At 41.6% G+C, this 15882-nt stretch overlaps 1 protein-coding gene across 2 annotated transcripts in view; it reads left to right on the top strand.

The window, feature by feature from the left end:
* The window catches only part of ftsj3 (FtsJ RNA methyltransferase homolog 3), a 174627-nt gene that overhangs the window by 132582 nt on the left and 26163 nt on the right, over positions 1-15882 (top strand). For both annotated transcript variants that reach the window (XM_012967001.3, XM_012967002.3), the window contains exons 16-20: positions 2670-2751; positions 2844-3075; positions 3157-3251; positions 14009-14111; positions 14197-14380. In XM_012967001.3, the coding sequence (XP_012822455.1) occupies positions 2670-2751; positions 2844-3075; positions 3157-3251; positions 14009-14111; positions 14197-14380 (696 nt within the window). The remainder of the gene's footprint in view (positions 1-2669; positions 2752-2843; positions 3076-3156; positions 3252-14008; positions 14112-14196; positions 14381-15882) is intronic.

Here is a 15882-nt window from a genome sequence, read left to right on the forward strand (position 1 = left end):
TCCCCTAACACAGAGGGAATTAATGGGGCAACACAGAGCGCAAAAAAGAGCCTCAGAGCCTGCGGCACGCTTAGAAAAGTATGTCTGCAAAACTAACCATAATGGCGGCGCGGCAGTCTACTCCAGGATCTCCTGCTAAAACCAGCGAGAAGCCGACAGTGGGAACAGCAAACCAGCGGCAAGTCGAACCTCATACCACCAGCGAACCTACTGTTCATGATGTGCTCACAGAAATACACTCTGTGAACAACTCCTGTACATTGCTGATTAATAATAAAACAGAGGAAATCAAAATCAACCTGCCAATCATAAAAGGTGACCTGCAGAAACTACGGGAGAGAACAACTGTGGTAGAATCCTGAATGAGCAACCTTGAGGACTCCTGCAGAAACCTTCTTGAGCAGTACCAAAAAATACAGAAGCTAGTAATGGAATGCCAATGTAAATCAGATGATCTGGAGAATCGGCTACACCACAGCAACTAGAGATTTGTTGGTTTTCCAGAACTGTTGGGAAATGCACCTGAATCCTTCATGGAGACATGGGTGAAGGAAACATTTGGAGCAGAACAACTATCCACCAGCATGTTTGGGATCAAAAGAGCCCACAGAGTTCCCACCAGGCAAGCCCCCCCAGGGACGCCACCTAGGCCGCTGATGGCTAAGCTGCTCAATGCTACAGACCGGGAAAAATTCTAACGCTCGCCAGGACACAAGGACTGCTGAGATACCAAGCTGCAAGTATATCAATCTACCCGGATTACTCAGCCGAAGTCCATAGAAAACAGGCAGGTTTTCAGAGTTGAAAAACAGCCTACGCACCGCTGGCCTAAAATATGCTATGATGTACCTAGCTCGCCTAGGATTTACAAGTCTGTAAGTACTATTTACCCTCTGACTCTTGTCCTCTGCTAAAAGGATAAACAAAAGCTCCGCTTACTCCACACCAACTAAAGTCATCTTACACCTAATCTATATGACACTATAAAGGAGTCTGAGGGGGACAGCCTGAACATCCCTACCCGACCGACATCCAAAGCGCTAGGGGGCCAGCCTTAGCCCGGCGGATATTTCGGCGGCTCTAGCTTTCCCCTTTGTGAGCTACAAAGCTACCTGCTTCCTAACACAGTCAGAATATAATGTGCCTAACAAGACGCTACGATCCACCCCCAGAGAAGCTTACCTTAAGGGGCAAATTCTACCCAAAGTTGGGGAACGGGTGGAAGGGGAGGGGGTCAAAGTTTGGGGTTGTTTGTATGCCTGTGCTTCGTTAATGTACAGTATTTCTATTCTGATAACACTGTTAATGTTTTATGCTCAATAGTATGTTAAACAATTGCAAGGGAAATGGTCAGTAACAAGCGCGGGGCACTAACCAACCCAGTGGAAATATGGCTATCCAATTTACTAGTTGGAATGTTAGGGGACTCAACTGCCCCATTAAACGCAGACTAGTCCTGGATTTCCTGAAAAATCACAAAACCTTTTTTGCAAGAAACACACCTAACTGGATCCAAAATACTAGCCCTTAAAAGGCCCTGGGTCGGTTGGTCATACCACACTACTTACTCCATGCACTCCTCTGGAGTTACTATTCTTATAGGGAAAAGAGTCCCACTCAGATTTAGGTCTCTGACATCAGATCCAATAGGTAGATACTTATTCCTACATTTTTACCTATATGCATGTGAACTTCTACTGGCAAACATAAATATACCGCCACCATATGACAGGTACTCTCAGACCTAATGTTCCAATTTCCACACGCACTAACTATAATAGCAGGAGACTTCAACGAAGTCCTCACTCCTATTATTGATAGGACATGGAAACAACTAGACAAGGTACCTCCCAAAACTACCCAATTTGCACGGATGGTAACCTCACTCTTAGATCCCTGGAGAACAGCCAACCCTAATGCATGCCAGTTCTCCTGCTTCTCAACATCCCCCCTATCCCTTTCCAGAATTGACCTAGTACTAGTTAACACAGCAATGATCCCCTATATTGACAAGGTCAGCTACCTACCGAGAGGAATATTGTATCATGCCCCTGTACAATTACAATGGCAACTCCCCTATAAAATTAAGACTGTAATTTAGTTAGAAGCTAGCATCAAAATATTCACAGCACTAAACCAGAGTTCAAGCCATATACTCCCCTTCTGAGACGCATTAAAAAGCTACCAACGTAACTCTCTCTCAGCAGAAATAACGGCTTATAAACAACAAGCAAAGGCAGCACACACAGAGCTAGAGGACCATATATCCCAATTAGACAAACAAGCAGCCAGACTCCAGAATCCCTTACTGCACTACGTGAGGCACAAGAAAAATATGCAGAACACCTCAGGCAAAAAGCCCAACACAAACATTTTTCCAGAATCAACATATACGAGCATGGGGAACACCTTATATCTATGCTGCCTGTGTGTGCTGTACTCCACCTGGCCTAGGCTGCCTGTGTGTGCCCTCCACTACGTAGGCCAGAAAAATTCCGGCCCTCGGTACCACAGAAGTTGGACAGAAAGTGCTTTTTATAATAATCTGTATCCTTCTCGCTGATTACTCCAATAAACCTACATAGCACAACCGATTTTTTCTTTTTGCTTTTTATAATAGGTTTTAAGGTTTATTACTTTATAATTTATTGATATTTATTATTCCACAGGGAATATTTTCATCATTGGATTTTGGCGCAGATGAAGATTTGGAGATTAAGCAAATGCAACTTTTAAAAGGAAATGAAATAGGTGAATAGGCAACTGACATGATTAAAAAGAACCTGTGAGAAAATTAAGTTGTTAGTTTATTTTATAAATAACTGTTTCACTTAATTTTTCAGGCAAGATCCCACTGAAAATGCCAGACCAAATTAAAATACATTCGATTTCAGGCACTGCTGGGGCAAATTGTAGGGGTTTGCTTGTAAAGTCTGGGACTATAACCAGCAGCACTGCAAAGGCAACAGAGTTTATGCAGAGAGCTGGAGAAACGTCATCTATTGTGTGCTCTACTGATATTTCAGGGGAAAATTATGCAAGCAACACTGATAGTGACACCAGTGAGGATGAAAGGTGAGTAAAAAAATAACTTAGTCTGTTTGTATGAAATGGCCATCTGTAGTCTAATTGAGCACTCTCTCCCACTTTGTACAGCATTATAAAGACTATGAAGAGGAGTTTGGGGAAAAGGGAAGAGCAAGGAGAGGAAGATAAATCAGATTTTGAAGTAGTTCCTTTAGAGTGTACAGGTAAGTTTTTAAAAATATTGGTTTCTATAAAGATGCATTTAACACACACATGGGTCAGTTTATGATCAAGTGCAGTCTAAGTGAAGAAAGGCAGCAAAACTGCATCTATCCAAAACATTCACAAATGTATAAATGCTCTGTTTCTTGCGAGGAACTACATAGTCTCTGCTTGAAAACTCCAAATGGGTGACTTGCTCCAGTGCTGTCATTGGGTCAAACATTCAGGTCACAGCTCCGTCATCACCTCAGTTCTGGGGATGCTCCAACTCTACCCAGTGGCCTCTTAGTATATTACTCTAGAAGTTCACACCACAACCAAGCAGCATGGGTCCAGCACCTGTATGGGTTGGATACTAAGCCAATACAACCAATGGAAAGATCCTTATTGTAACGTGTATGGCCATATTTACAAGGCCATCTGCTCTTGATCTGTAGCAGCCAGATGTGCTGTGTGGATGAAGAGGTGATTTTCCAATCCTGCATTCAAGGATCTTGTGGCTCTTCCATTCCCAGGAACATTCCTGGGTACTCAGTATAATTTCTGCCTGGTACAAGATACAATTCAGACTCCAGGCTTCTGCCATCCTCCAGTCAAAGATGCCTTCAGGTGAGCCATCAAAGACATTCTTCAAACCCAAGCCATCATACCAGTGCCTGTCAAAGACAGAAAGGATTTTATTTAAACCTATTTTTCATTCCCAAACAAGGTTCTTCATACCCAGTGTTGGACATCAAGAGCCTAAAGGTGGCCTCGCCTGGCGAGGTCGCCAAGGGAGCGGATCTTCTCCCGATATCCCCACCTACGAGTGGGCGATATTGTGGGAATTTAGGCTAATTCGGTTGTTTGGCCCTGGGGAATAATGGGTATAGGTGCAGTCGGTTTGGGGACTGCATCAACGAGCTGATGCGGTCCCCGATCCAACTGAATTTTTTTTAATCTGCCCAATCGACCCAATCTTGCAGGCCAGTTGTTGTTTCCCCTACACGGGCCGATAAGCTGCCGAATCAGTCCAAGGGCCACCTTTAACCTTCAAGATAGAATCCAATCTGTCGTCACCAATGTCAAATGCAGGGATTTCTGTACTTTAGTTGATTTTACAGATGCTTAAATCCAGATCCCAGTATACAAGTGAGAGCAACAATTTCTCTACTTTGCAGTACTGGGGGGCACTTGCTTCTAAGCACCATTTGGACTGGCAGCTTCACCATGGGTCTCCACAATATCATGACCACTTTAGTCGAATGCATGCAATAACTATTTCTTCATACTTAATGCATCTGGATGACCTCCTCTTGTTGCCATGCCCCAAGATACTATACAGCACACAGCTGGTACACTAGCCCCACTCAGTCCATTATTTTGACATCAGAAAAATGAGCCGACCTCAAAAAACAGTGCAACAAAGCTGTCCATGATTCTATCACCACCATTAGACTGCATGCTAATGTCTTTCTCCATAAAGGTACTACCATTTGCAAAATGCCATTGCTACAGTTGGAGTTTCTCCAAAAATGGACCAGAGCCTAGCACATCCTCAGTGCCCAACTATCTTTCTCCCAGCAGACACATTTTTATTCCTAGTAGCAGCAGGATGCCAGACTCAACAAAAGAAAACTCTGCTCCATCTCCAAATGGTTCCTGATCACAACTGAAGCTAGCCTCAGGGGCTGGGGAGACGTCTTCAAACACCACATGTACAAGGCACCTAGTCCCCCCCTAGAGGCAAAGTTCCACATCAGTATTTTAGAGCTCAGAGCATTTTACCTTTCCCCGAACTGCTGGTCCCATTTCCTACAATATCATAAAGAATCAATCTAACAACATTACTGCGGGTAGCTTACATCAAGTTGACACCCAAAGCAGACACTTGGAGGAAGGTCAAACAAACTCTTAGTTGGGCAGAGCACAGAGACGTGTTTCACCTGATCACTACAAAATGAGGAATTTTGCCTATACCTCCTTCTTTCAGGTTTCCTTCTTTTGAGGTGCATGCTGTTCAGCTGTTCCACCCTCTTTCTGTGAGGGTGGCAATTGTTTACAGACCTCCTTCTACAAAATCCTTGGCTACATTCCTCTCTGATTTTGAATCCTGGCTCTTTTTTTCTATGCTCTGATACCCCTTCAATTATTTTAGGAGATTTCAATTGCCACATAGATGACCCCTCTCAGTCCTGGCCCTTCCGATTTCTCCATCTAACCACCTCCTTTGATCTCCAGCAGTGGACTAATACAGCATGGTCATTTCCTAGATCTGATCTTTTCCAAAAATCTAGATCTGTCTGCATTTAATAGTGAGCCTTTTCTTCTTTCAGATCATCATCTTATCTCTTTTTCTATCTTGCACGCGTCTCCTTCTACTAATGCTCAGCCTAAAACCCTGATTCGCAACACTCAAAGGGTTGATATAACTGCTCTGCTTCTGTGTTTCCACTGATCCTGAGTTACTGGTAAATACCTACAATTCTATTTTATCATCCGCAATAAACACCCATGCCCCCCTGCAGCCACAACGCAGTTGTGCCCGTAATACCTGTCCCCGGCTTAACCCTCAGACGCGATTTCTGCTGAGCACATTTGGAGGAAATCTCGTGCGAAAGCGGATTTCCTCCACTATAAATTTCTTTTGGTGTGTCAGTACTGCCAGTATACTATAATACACTTATAAATAATAATAAATCAAACCCACGGCGATTATTTTCCATATTTAACGCACTACTTCATACAATTTTCCCAACCTTCACATACCAGTAATCTCAGCCTTCCAGAATCTCCTCTTTCCGTATTCAGCTCCTTTGATCTCATAACAGAGTCTGAAGTTTCTCAGCTTCTCCGTTCCTCTCCGCCTACTACCTGCTCACTGGATCCTATGCCCTCATTGCTACTAAAACAGTGTGCCCCTGCCCTTACTCCAGCTCTTGCCCACATATTCAATTCCTCTCTGGCTTCTGGTACTTTTCCCTCTCTATTCAAAAAACGTGTCAAATCCCATTCTTAAAAAGGCTACTCTGGACCCGTCCTGCCTATCTAACTACCGTCCCGTCTCTCTCCTACCCCTAGCCTATAAACTTCTGGAACGTCTTGTCTTTTCTTGTGTCACTAACTTCCTCTGCACCCATAATCTGCTGGACCCTATGCAGTCTGGTTTTCGGCCTGCGCACTCCACTGAGATGGCCTTATGTAGAGTGGCAAATGATCTCCAGACTGCCAAGGCCAAGGGACGTTACTCGGTTCTCATTCTCCTTGACCTTTCCTCTGCTTTTGATACTGTCAACCATTCTATCCTTGCTCTAGAAAATCCTCTACCACAGTTTAGCTTAGTGTGAGAGTGCCTCAGGGCTCTGTGCTTGGTCCTTTGCTGTTCTCCCTTTACACTCTCTCTTTAGGAGAGCTTATTTCTTCTTTTGGTCTTAAATATCACTTATATGCAGATGACATCCAGATATATTTAGACACCCCTGCACTTACCACTGATGTTCAAACCCAGATTGGTAACTGCCTCCTGGCTATCTCCTCCTGGATGAACAGACGCCAGCTCAAACTTAACCTAGCTAAAACAGAGCTCATGGTCTTCCCGCCCAAACCTAGCCCTTCTCTTCCTTTCACCATTACTATTGATGGCATGTCCATTAACCCTGTTAATTCAGCTCGCTGCCTTGGGGTCATCTTTGACCAGTAACTCTCCTTCTCTAACCATATTAATAACACTGCCAAAACCTGCTGCTTTTTCCTCCGCAATATTGCCAAGATACTCCCCTATCTTTCACATGTAACAGCTAAAACACTAATCCATGTCCTTATCCTTTCCACCTTAGATTACTGCAATCTCCTACTAACTGGCCTCCCAGACTCCCACCTCTCTTCCCTACAATCAATCTTAAACTCTGCTGCCAGGATCCTCCTGCTCCTTTCTGGCATGGCTGCCTGTTAAGCAAAGGATAGCTTATAAAATCCTTCTGCTAACATTCAAAGCCCTTCACTCCTCTGCTCCTCACTACATTTCTTCACTGGTCTCTCTGCATGTTCCTGGTCGTCTCCTCCGTTTTCCTCAGACGGAGGTCTTTTTACACCATCCACACCCACTGGCGTTCTCTCGTCTTAAACCTTTTCTATCTCGCTGCTCCTTACCTCTGGAACTTTATCCCTGAATCCCTCCGTAGGGAACACTCATCCACTCTCTTTAAGAAAAAGCTCAGCTGTTACCTTCTGGAGCACTAAAACATTATTTTGCCCAGTCCTTCGCTTAAGGGCAAATGCCCATACCTAGTGCACTCTAACATTCCAATTTGTGCCTGTATGTTACCCAACCACTTAGACTGTAAGCTCTATGGGGCAGGGACCTCCTTCCTACTGTGTCTCATACCACATGGCACTTATTCCCTGTGTATTTATACTTATTTATTGTATTTATTATAACACTTGTCCTCTCTGTGTGTAATTTTGTATATTGTAAGACTGTACAGCGCTGCGTACCCTTGTGGCGCTTTATAAATAAAGTTATACATACATACATACCTGGACCTAATAGACTTTCCCTCATGACATGGCTATTAGATGGTAGCAGCCGGTAGCGGATGGAAATCTGGGCTTCACAGATGAGACAGGCAACTCTGGTTTGCAACCAAAATGATCAAGCTCCAGCCTGTACTTTATTTCCCACAGCAAAACAATATATCACAAACATAAGGGGTTTTCTAAACTCTTAATGGACAAAAACCTACTACCGCCAGAATGTAATCATATTTGCTACACCTTTATTACATGGTGCAACTCTAGGTGTATAGACCTTGTCAAATCCCAACCCAACTAAGCCCCTAGCTTCCATAGATCTACAACTAGTGATGTGGAACGTGATGTACCTTGTGGCAAGAGTGTCTGAGATTTAGAAAGATGCAAAATGGAGGCTTGCATCCTAATAAGCCAAACAAAAGTGGTCTTGCAAGACAAAGACACTACCGAGGACACTACCCCACTTTATACTTTAAATCATTTTGGCCTTTCATATCGATCGAGGCAATCTCTGTCTTTGAGTGAAGTAAAGTAAAAATTAAGTTTAATAGGGAGATGGAAGGATGTGCAGAGAGATTCTTTGTTTCAGTACAACTTTTAATTTATTTGCATTTCAGTAGTTCCATATATTGCCTGAAGATATAAAATATATAAATACAGTGGTGTGAAAAACTATTTGCCCCCTTCCTGATTTCTTATTCTTTTGCATGTTTGTCACACTTAAATGTTTCTGATCATCAAACACATTTAACTATTAGTCAAAGATAACATAATTGAACACAAAATGCAGTTTTTAAATGAAGGTTTACGTTATTAAGGGAGAAAAAAAACTCCAAATCTACATGGCCCTGTGTGAAAAAGTGATTGCCCCCCTTGTTAAAAAATAACTTAACTGTGGTTTATCACACCTGAGTTCAATTTCTGTAGTCACCCCCAGGCCTGATTACTGCCACACCTGTTTCAATCAAGAAATCACTTAAATAGGAGCTACCTGACACAGAGAAGTAGACCAAAAGCACCTCAAAAGCTAGACATCATGCCAAGATCCAAAGAAATTCAGGAACAAATGAGAACAAAAGTAATTGAGATCTATCAGTCTGGTAAAGGTTATAAAGTCATTTCTAAAGCTTTGGGACTCCAGCGAACACAGTGAGAGCCATTATCCACAAATGACAAAAACATGGAACAGTGGTGAACCTTCCCAGGAGTGGCCGGCCGACCAAAATTACCCCAAGAGCGCAGAGACAACTCATCCGAGAGCCCACAAAAGACCCCAGGACAACATCTAAAGAACTGCAGGCCTCACTTGCCTCAATTAAGGTCAGTGTTCATGACTCCACCATAAGAAAGAGACTGGGCAAAAACGGCCTGCATGGCAGATTTCCAAGGCGCAAACCACTTTTAAGCAAAAAGAACATTATGGCTCGTCTCAATTTTGCTAAAAAACATCTCAATGATTGCCAAGACTTTTGGGAAAATACCTTGTGGACCGACGAGACAAAAGTTGAACTTTTTGGAAGGTGCGTGTCCCGTTACATCTGGTGTAAAAGTAACACAGCATTTCAGAAAAAGAACATCATACCAACAGTAAAATATGGTGGTGGTAGTGTGATGGTCTGGGGTTGTTTTGCTGCTTCAGGACCTGGAAGGCTTGCTGTGATAGATGGAACCATGAATTCTACTGTCTACCAAAAAATCCTGAAGGAGAATGTCCGGCCATCTGTTCGTCAACTCAAGCTGAAGGATCTTGGGTGCTGCAGCAGGACAATGACCCAAAACACACCAGTAAATCCACCTCTGAATGGCTGTAGAAAAACAAAATGAAGACTTTGGAGTGGCCTAGTCAAAGTCCTGACCTGAATCCTATTGAGATGTTGTGGCATGACCTTAAAAAGGCGGTTCATGCTAGAAAACCCTCAAATAAAGCTGAATTACAACAATTCTGCAAAGATGAGTGGGCCAAAATTCCTCCAGAGCGCTGTAAAAGACTCGTTGCAAGTTATCGCAAACGCTTGATTGCAGTTATTGCTGCTAAGGGTGGCCCAACCAGTTATTAGGTTCAGGGGGCAATTACTTTTTCACTCAGGGCCATGTAGGTTTGGATTTTTTTTCTCCCTAAATAATAAAAACCCTCATTTAAAAACTGCATTTTGTGTTTACTTGTGTTATCTTTGACTAATAGTTAAATGTGTTTGATGATCAGAAACATTTTGTGTGACAAACATGCAAAAGAATAAGAAATCAGGAAGGGGGCAAATAGTTTTTCACACCACTGTACATATACATTGGTCGACGTCAATAGAATGAAAAGAGCTTATGCTGAAATACTTTTTGCCTATTAGTTTAATCGTGAAAAATCTATTTCTGCTATTTGGTACTATTTTGGTTCCTTTTGGCAAGGAAGATAATTAGATAACCAGCACACACACAATCCACATGCATAATGGACTCCTGCTAAAAAATGTAGGTGGAATGCTTGTGTAAGCCCTTAATGTCAATACATTCAAAGTCCTGCATCTGGGATATAAAAATGCTAGCCACTTAAAGCCTTAATGGGACTGCACTAGGCAAACCCATAACGTAAAAGGTCCTTGGAGATAATACACTTTGCAGTAGCAAGCAATGCCAGGCAGCAGCTGCAAAGGCAAAAAGGTTTTAAGCTGATTAAAAGGGACATAGATTTGTGGGCGGAGGGGGGGTATTTTTCCTCTTTTCAGAGCCCTGGTAAAGCCCCACCTAGAATATGCCTTGCAGTTTTGTTCTTTATTACTCAAACGGGATAGAGAGGGTCCAGAGAAGGGTATGGAAAGTCCGTTATGAAGAAAGACTGGCAAAGTTGGGGTGGTTTAGGCTGGGGCAGAGGCTATAAATGAATACTCTAATGGGAAAACGTGTTTTTCATGGTTCTCCAGCAGATTCCTGTATTGAAAGGGGAGATATAATAATGCAAAAATATACAATAATACATGATATCATATAATAATCTCTCTCATACTGTATTTACCAGTACGTCCTTCCAGCAGACACAAGGGCACCCATTCTGATAAGAATAAAGGAGGTTCCGTCAAAATAGTAGAAAGAGGTTTTTGGGTTTTTGTTTGTTTGTTTTTTACAGTGAGAGCTGTGAAGTTGGGAATCAGTACCACTCCCTGAATCAGTGGTACTGGCTGATACATTAGATTGCTTTAAGAATGGGTTTGATGATGTAAGATAGCTTATAGTACAAGTTGATCCAGAGATTGGTCTAAGTTGAGCCTGAAGAACGTGTGTCTTTTTTGTTTTGTTTTTTTCAGCCTACTATGTTACTTCCCAGTCATTATCACAGGGCTTGCTGAGCTGCAAGCATGTGCATGAAAAGGCAGTCAGCTGTGTTTACAGAATTGTTCTGTACCATTAATATCTGCTGTTTTGGGAAACCCAGGGATTTGGATATTATTGGGCCTTAGTTCACTAAGTCCTCTACCCCAGCTTCAAGGCCATCTATCTGCTTTTCTGCATTCTCAATACATCCTGGAAGTTAGTGGTGGTTTCTAGTTGCTCTATTATGATTTCAGCTTTTCACAGTCTCTCCATAAATTTATGTGCATTAATGTGAGAGGATCTGCAGCATAAAAACAGGAACACCACTTCTTCAGGCAAAAAACAAGTTTATTAGGGTCAAATCCTCCCAACATAAACATCACAGTTCATCAGCATTACAACAGGACTTGCTTAAAACGTGTCTCCTCCCTGTGCTCTTACCTTCCAGGGTAACTTCCACACTCTGGAACCTTTTCCTTCACTTTTTACACAGCATGATAAATATACCCTTTAATCACAGCTCCCTTTGCTCCTTGCAGTGGCAGGCAGCACCCCTATCCCCTCTGGAAGTTCCTCGCACAGGCAGGCAAACTTCCTGCCCTGTGCCCTGCTCTGAGACCCCTTTCATTCTGAGTAACCCCCTTCACACTGAGTGACCCCCAGGTGTGGAAGCACACCCCTTTTTACCTCTCCAGGGAGGAGAGGTAAAAAGAGATAGGGAATTAACCCTATCTCCACTAGGAAGTCACATACCTCAAATGTACACTTTGCTATACATTTTTAGGAAAGACAGCTGTGTTTCCTAAATGATAGGAGCATTTTACATAAAACATAAATCCTTGTGATTATCTCAACTGTGTGTCTCTCACAATTTCCAATTTTTTTTTCCTCTTTGCTAGCATTTCTATTTCTGCCAAATACATGTTGCTGAGCGTGCTTGATTTGATTCCTTGACTAAAATCTTAGTTGCAAAGGACTTGGTTTTGATTTATAAAAATAACCTTTCTTACTCGTGAGCCACAGTCAAATGTAAAAAGACTTGGAGAGCAACGCAAGCATCATAAAAGTTAATGGAGGTGCCAAATAAGGGATACGATTGGCTATTAGGTAGCCTATATGCATACTATAAGCTTACAGGAGGCTTTATTTGGTAGTAAACAAGTCACCATGTCAGGAATTCAAAAACAACTACCTGGTTTGGGGCAATCAGGGCAACATCAACATGTTGCTCACAAGCCACTGGTTGGGGATCACTGAATTGCTGTGCGGTATCACTTAGTACCAATAATATTGACTTAGTGACCAGTGACAACACCCTTATCTTTGGATGCAGTATAAATGGCATAACTCATTACTATTGCTTTCCACTGAAGCATGAGATGCCCTCCTTTCCTCACCTCCCTCAATGCATAGATGCTCCTGTTGCCTGCTTGATTCTCATTATGAAGCTTTGCATTGCCTCAAGTAACAGAGTGAAGATAGGAGAGAGAGTTAAACCCTAACAGCTGTGAGGAGGAGTGCTGGCAGTGCTCTTTAAATTGAGGGGCTCTGGGTAGATGCAGATCATGTAGATGCAAAGTTGGTGTGTAGCCAGTGTTACTCTGTGCATATCAGGGCTGTGGAGGAGGAGTCTGAGTCGGAGGCAATTTTGGGTACCTGGAGTCGGAAAAAAATTAACCGACTCCGACTCCTACTAAATTTAAATGGGAATAAAAAAAAAAAATAAAGCAAGTTTAAATGTCCCAATTTACAAACAGTCATAATTAATTACTTCTTTGCTATAAGAATAAAGCCCAATGCACGCAGTGCGTAAACGAACACGTTGAGTGACCATGAAGCATGCTTTTCATTGACTGTATGAATGTATAATACATTCATTAATACATTAGCATATTAAAAACAGAGGAGTCGGAGTTGGAAGTATCAGAAACTGAGGAGTCGGAGTCGGAGAATTTATCTACCGACTCCACAGCCCTGGTGCATATATATTTGGTCTGTGTTTTGTAACATTGGTTAACACCCATTTGAGCTACTGATTAATTACTTGATTAATAATTTCTTACCAACTTTGCCCTGTGTGTTACTTTGCATTCTTTTACATTATTCTATGATGAATGACATCCATACTCCTACACTTTTTGTTCTGCAGCTCATGACATGGCTCAGCACCCTTTTACATGGCTGTACACAGTAACAATACTCAGTACACATTTATGGCTAGTGATTCACAAGTCACATTAATTAATGTGACGAAAACAAGAGTATGAGTTATTGTTCTGGCTCTGACAAGCCTCACCTGCAGCTGTTGCTGCTTCCAGTAAATGGGCTTTAAGGCTACAGTTACACATACTTGTTTCTCAGATTGCAGGCCAAGAAACAGCCAGACCACTCGCCTCAGCCCTGCTGCACACACATGGAGTGGAATTTGGTGTGAAAATACATATCAAAATACATTCCTAGTTTGTGCACACAGGCCTGTTAGTCGGACGCTGGAATAGGTTGAAACAAGATTTTCGTGTGTCAATTAAGCCTAAGGACTATGTCTTTATTTGAGGATGGCTCAGTCTTTCAACTTTTTAATTCACAGCTGTAATTCACTGATTGGTGACTTCTGTCTCTCAACAGATCTGCAGCTGCATTGTGTAGGGAACTTGCTTTCAATACAATGCCAAAGTACCTTTTTTGCTAAATTAAAATGCTGTTATTCATGTCCAATAACAAACTGTACAATACTGACTAGTTATTTCAACACATCCCACTGATGCAGTTCACTGTATTCTATGAGCTCCCACGTACATTGTGCTAATCTTTAAGGCTTAAGCTAATGTTGGAGACTATCTATAGTACTCTTCCATGATTCCTGATTCTCATTTTGTGATTATGTATGACTTCAATTCCCACTGTAATATTTTGATTTATCTTCCTTTTTTTTTTTTTTTTTTCTTTAAAGTTAAACGATCTCGTGTGTTGGGCCCCGATGGTCTTGCTCTTGGAACAGTTATTGCTACATCTAAGAAATCGACAAGAGATCTAATTGATAGCTCCTTCAACAGGTTAGTAGTTTTGTCTCCTTAAATTTGTAAGCACAGTTAAATAAGTATGCATTTTAAATATTACACTGTTTTTTCATTCAAAAAGACGTAATTTTAACGATGACGAGGATGAACTGCCAGACTGGTTTGTGTCAGAAGAGAGGAAGCACAGGATAGTTCAAGTTCCTGTTGATCGGTATATGATGGAAGAATATCGAAAGCAGCAACGAGAACTTAATGCTCGTCCCATTAAAAAAGTAGCTGAAGCAAAAGCAAGAAAGAAGAGAAGGGTGAGTACCGCACTGACCATTATAACACAAAATATGTCTGTCATTAGTTTGTCAACACATTGGGGGGGGGGGGGGGTGTCATTTATAAATGCTGGGCAAATTTGCACCTAGGCAGTAGTAGCAGTAACACATAGCAACCAGACACTGCAGCTAGTACTGACACCCAGACATAAAAAGCTGTATAATAAAAGAACTTTTCAAATTAAACTAGAAATCCAAATTCATTTTTATATTAACACATCCAAACCCATTATTAAGGCATCTAAAAATCCCAGCTGTCAATCATGTCTGCCCCGCATCTATGCCTAAGGTTTAGAGGCTGGGGAGGCAATATAAGTACATTAAAGGAACAGTAACACCAAAAAATGAAAGCGCTTTAAAGTAATAAAAATAACTGGTGTGTTTGCTACAGTAACACTACTATAATTTATATAATAAGCTGCTTGTGTAGCCACGGGGGCAGCCATTCAAGCTGGAAAAAAGGAGAAAAGGCACAGGTTACATAGCAGATAACAGATAAGCTCTGCAGAATACAATAGTGTTTTATCTGTTACCTGCTATGTGCCTGTGCCTTTTCTCCTTTGAATGGCTGCCTCCATGGCTACATAGCAGCTTATTTATATAAATGATAGTAGACTTTCTGAAGTAAACACACAACTTTTACCAGTGCAGGGCAGCAGCACATTATATTTTAGTTATTTTTATACACTTTCATTTTTTGGTGTTACTGTTCCTTTAACTTTCAATTCAGCTCTCGCTTTCCCCCTCCCTCCTCACAAAATGGTGCCTGCCTACTTGCTATGATTGTGTAATTCCAAGACTGAAGGAAACAAGATATATATTGCTTATATAGTTAATTTATTTTGCTTAACAAACACAATAGAAAAGAATTTCGAATTATTTCTTAGGGTGACAGGTCCCCTTTAAGTGTTTTTATTTTGCATTTTACAAATAAACAAAAATTATTAAAAAAAAAAAAAAGATAATGTTGGCACTTACATCATAATTAAGTACAGGGGCTTACATCATATACTTAGTGACAGTGTTAAGATTGAGAAGCAGTGTGGCATCAAGTTGTCAGAGTACACAAAGGATTATGTGTGGGTTAGTCATCTGGTAGGGACATGCTGGGGTTGGCATTTAGCCAGGGTTCCCATATTTTCCAGGTGTACCACATTGCGTTGTATGTCAATTTGATCAGTGGCAATGTACCATTTATTAGCTGGGAGGGATGGGGCTCATCCACTTCATTATTACAGGTATAAGACCCCTTATCCAGAATGCACGGGACAAAGGGTATTCCAGATAAGGGGTCTTTCTGTAATTTGGATTTCCATACCTTAAAGGACAAGGCAACTCAAAATATAATTTTTTGCCTAATAAAAGAAACCAAAATTCTAAGTAGCTTTGCAATATACATTTTTTTACAAGTTTGTAATGGGTTTTGAGTTATTTGTATTTATAATTGCTATTAGAAGCAGCGTTTGCCTGTCCTTTTCTAT

Source organism: Xenopus tropicalis, chromosome 7 (genome assembly GCF_000004195.4).
Source record: "Xenopus tropicalis strain Nigerian chromosome 7, UCB_Xtro_10.0, whole genome shotgun sequence".
NCBI lineage: Eukaryota > Metazoa > Chordata > Amphibia > Anura > Pipidae > Xenopus > Xenopus tropicalis.